The 3,569-nt window shown below is 58.9% G+C and overlaps 1 protein-coding gene across 1 annotated transcript in view; it reads left to right on the top strand.

Annotated features, from left to right (window-relative positions):
* The window catches only part of TCEA2 (transcription elongation factor A (SII), 2), a 9,355-nt gene extending 5,788 nt beyond the window's left edge, over positions 1-3,567 (top strand). Inside the window, exons 7-11 of the mRNA XM_010138807.1 lie at positions 931-987; positions 1,621-1,775; positions 2,106-2,252; positions 2,865-2,936; positions 3,512-3,567. Of these exons, the coding sequence (XP_010137109.1) occupies positions 931-987; positions 1,621-1,775; positions 2,106-2,252; positions 2,865-2,936; positions 3,512-3,520 (440 nt within the window). The 3' untranslated portion in view covers positions 3,521-3,567. The remainder of the gene's footprint in view (positions 1-930; positions 988-1,620; positions 1,776-2,105; positions 2,253-2,864; positions 2,937-3,511) is intronic.
* Positions 3,568-3,569: the final 2 nt, after the last annotated feature.

The following is a 3,569-nucleotide window of genomic DNA, read 5'->3' as shown; positions in this document are numbered from 1 at the left end:
AAGTGTAGGGTCCTGCACCCAGGGAGGAACAACCCCCTGCACCAGTACAGGTCAGGGGTGACCTGCTGGGAAGCAGCTCTGCGGGGAAGGACCTGGGACTGCTGGTGGACAACAGGTCCACCACATTCCAGAGCCAGAATGTGCTCTTGTGTCCAAGAAGGCAAATGATCTGGGCTGCATTAAGAGTGTGGGCAGCAGATTAAGGGAGGTTCTTCTCCTTGCCTTTACTCTGCCTAGTGAGGGCACATCTGGAGTATATTGCCCACCTCTGGGCTCCCCAGTTCAAGAGAGACAAGGAGCTACTGGAGAGAGTTCAGCGGAGGCTGTGAGGACGAGGAGGGGCTGGAGCATCTCTGCGCTGAGTGGAGGCTGAGAGCCCTGGGGCTGTCCAGCTGGGGAAGAGCAGCCTGACAGGGGACCTCCTCAATGTCATCAGGAGCTAAAAGGGGGTCAGAGAAGAGCAGCCTGACAGGGGACCTCCTCAATGTCATCAGGAGCTAAAAGGGGGTCAGAAGGATGGGCCAGACTCTGCCTAGTGGTGCCCAGCAACAGGACAAGGGGCAACGGGCACAAACTGGAACCTGGGAAATTCCACCTGAACAGGAGGAGAAACTTCTTCACTCTGGGGGTGAGGGAGCCCTGGGCCAGGCTGCCCAAAAGTTCTGGAGTCTCCTACTCTGGAGAGATCCCAAACCTGCCTGGATGCCAAACTGGGCACCCTGCTCTGGGGACCTGTTGGAGCAGGGGGTTGGGGTGGATGATCCTCAGAGGTCCCTTGAGCCTTTCGCTAAGCTCAGCCCAGCTCTGCCTTCCCTGCTTCACGGCATTGGTCAGAACAGCAAATTGTCTGGATTTATGTGGGAGATGCTGGGCCTGGGGAGCCCTCGCCGGGTCGGAAGTCCCTGACCTTGTGTTTCTCTTCTCTTACAGATGACTATGTTGCCATTGGTGCCGACTGCGAGCACATAGCAGCCCAGATTGAAGAGTATATCCTTACTGTGCAGGGCTCCTCAGGGGCCTGCCTGCCTCCAGACCATGGGCTTAGTGTGTGTGTGCTGGGAGGAAAAACGGGCCAGTCTGGGGGTAAACTGGGCCAGTCCCTCAGCGTTCTGCTGTGCTTCTGCTTGTCAGGTTCCAGCTCTGCGTGGCTGAGTCCTGGGTCACTGAGGAACCACCAGTGGGGTGTTGGGAGCTGAGGGCTGGTGTGAGGGACATGGATCTTTCCTTCGTGTTTGCACCATAACGGCCCATCATCCCCAGTTTGTCCTTCCCATCCTCACACTGTTTCCTGCTCTCGGCTGTTTCCACACGGGACTTCCCTGAGCCTCCCCGCTGAGGCAGGAGCAGGGGCCAGGATGGAGCAGTGAGGAACGAGCTGCCCGTGGGTTTGAGCTAAGGCAGGAGGTTGCTTGGTTTGGGGGCTGTGGGGCAGGAGGTGCAGCCGGGCTCTTGGTGACGGGTTTGCTGAAAGAGCTGGCTGAAGAACCTGACATTCCTGGTGGGTCCCAGCACCCACATCCATGTCCTGGCAGCAGGTAACACCTCCCTGCTCTTCATGAGGGGTGCAGAAAGTGCTCGGAGGCCTCTGGGGTGACTGCAGGCTCCTTGACTGCTGTGTACGCATATACCAAGATGTCAAGAACACCGACATGAAATACAAAAACCGGGTGAGGAGCCGCATCTCAAACCTGAAGGACTCCAAAAATCCTGAGCTGAAGAAGAACGTGCTGTGTGGGGCCATCACCCCCGAGCAGATCGCGGTGATGACCTCGGAGGTGAGGATGCTTGAGGAGCGGCAGGGAATGTGTCCTGTGGTGGTTTAGCTTGCAGCAAGGGGCTGGTCCGCTGCCTGCCTGGCAGATTTCTCGGCAGCCGCTGCCAGAGCGCGTGGGGAGGGAGCTAGCTGTGGGGTTTGCAGCGTGGGGAGTGTCTGCTGGGCTTTCAGATCGTCCCAGCGGCCTCACTGTGAACCACACCAGGAATGGAAGGGTTGGTCTCTTCATACCCGTCTGTTAGGCCGCCCTGTCCTGGTGACTCCTTCCACTGTAGTGGGTGTGGTGGTAAAACTGGGCAGATGTGACTCTTGTGGTTTGTTTTTCTGAAAGGAAATGGCCAGTAACGAGCTGAAAGAGATCAGGAAAGCCATGACGAAGGAAGCGATCCGGGAGCATCAGATGGCCAAGACGGGAGGGACGCAGACTGACCTCTTCACCTGTGGGAAATGCAAGAAGAAGAACTGCACCTACACCCAGGTTAGTCTTCCTGCAGGCCGCCGTCCGTCACAAGCTCTTCCTCCGGAGTTTCAGTGGAGTGTCTGTTTCTGGCCAGAGCCCCTCCGAGGCAGCAGCAGGGGTTAGGTAGCAGAGTCCCTGGATGGCTCAGATACAAAGCACACTGGGAACGTGCGGAAGCTGGGAACCAGAGGGTGAGTGGGAATGGTCTGGGTGATTTTTCACTTGTGGGTACAGAGAATGTGCTTGTTGGGCCGAGGGTTTTGCACTCTCCCTGCTGGCTGCAGCCCTTTGTGGGGGACAGCACTCGAGGGGACTGGCTGTGCCTACGGCCACCTCCAGAACCACCCACAAGGAATGGGCGGCGGCGGGGCTGAAGAGAGGAGTCTGTGGCCCCAAAATGTGTCACCCTGGGTGGTGACAGGGTCGTGAGGTGTGTGCGGGACTGTGTATCTGTGTGAAAACAATAACCAGCCTGACTTTACAGGGGAGCTCCTTTTGCTCTCCCAAGTCTTGGTCTCCCTTTGATCTCTGTGTGTGACCCCAGCGTGGTGGCCAGAGGGACCAGCAGCACCCGGTGACCACGTGCTGGGTGTGATGCTCAGCTCTCATGTCCCTCGTGTCCTCCCGCAGGTGCAGACCCGCAGCTCTGATGAGCCCATGACCACCTTCGTCGTCTGCAACGAGTGTGGGAACCGCTGGAAGGTACCGCACCAAGGCTCTTCCTGGCACTGAGGGGTGTTAGGGCTGCACCCACCATGCCACAGACGCTTGGCCACTGCCCAGAGGGGCTTGCCAGACGCTGCCTGGCTCCAGCAAGTGCTCCTTCCTCCCAGCACAGAGGAGGGAGCTCCTGGGTTCAGCCCAGCTCTGCAGAGCAGCTCCAGTCGAGTCTTGCTTTCGCTGCCTCCCTCCTCACATCCCCTCTTCTGCCCTGACCAGCATCACTGAGCTTTCCACGCTCCCTCTGCCCTCTGAGGGGTGGTGGTGATGATGTTCAGGGGGGTAAAACCGCTCCTCACTGCACACAGAGCTCGGGGGTGAGCAGAAACCTCCTGGTCTGTAGTGAGCAGAAACGGTGCCACTACCACGTGCCAAAGAGCCACAGCCGAGGGGTTCCAGCAGGAGCAGTGGCCTGAGCCCTCTGCGAACCCCCAGGCCCTTGCTGGCTTCGGAAGCGAGACCATCCCCTGGCTCCCCGTCCTCTGGGCAGCACACCCCGCAGCTCCCCTTGGCAGCCAGCTCTTCTTAACTGCCGTTTGAACTCCCCTCTCTTGCAGTTCTGCTGATACATGCCACAGCCTGAGAGCGGCAGCCACGCGCGGACCAGAGCGCACC

This window comes from Buceros rhinoceros, unplaced genomic scaffold, assembly GCF_000710305.1.
Source record: "Buceros rhinoceros silvestris isolate BGI_N320 unplaced genomic scaffold, ASM71030v1 scaffold5896, whole genome shotgun sequence".
Classification (NCBI taxonomy): Eukaryota; Metazoa; Chordata; class Aves; order Bucerotiformes; family Bucerotidae; genus Buceros; species Buceros rhinoceros.
This window is presented reverse-complemented; position numbering and strand designations above follow the sequence as displayed.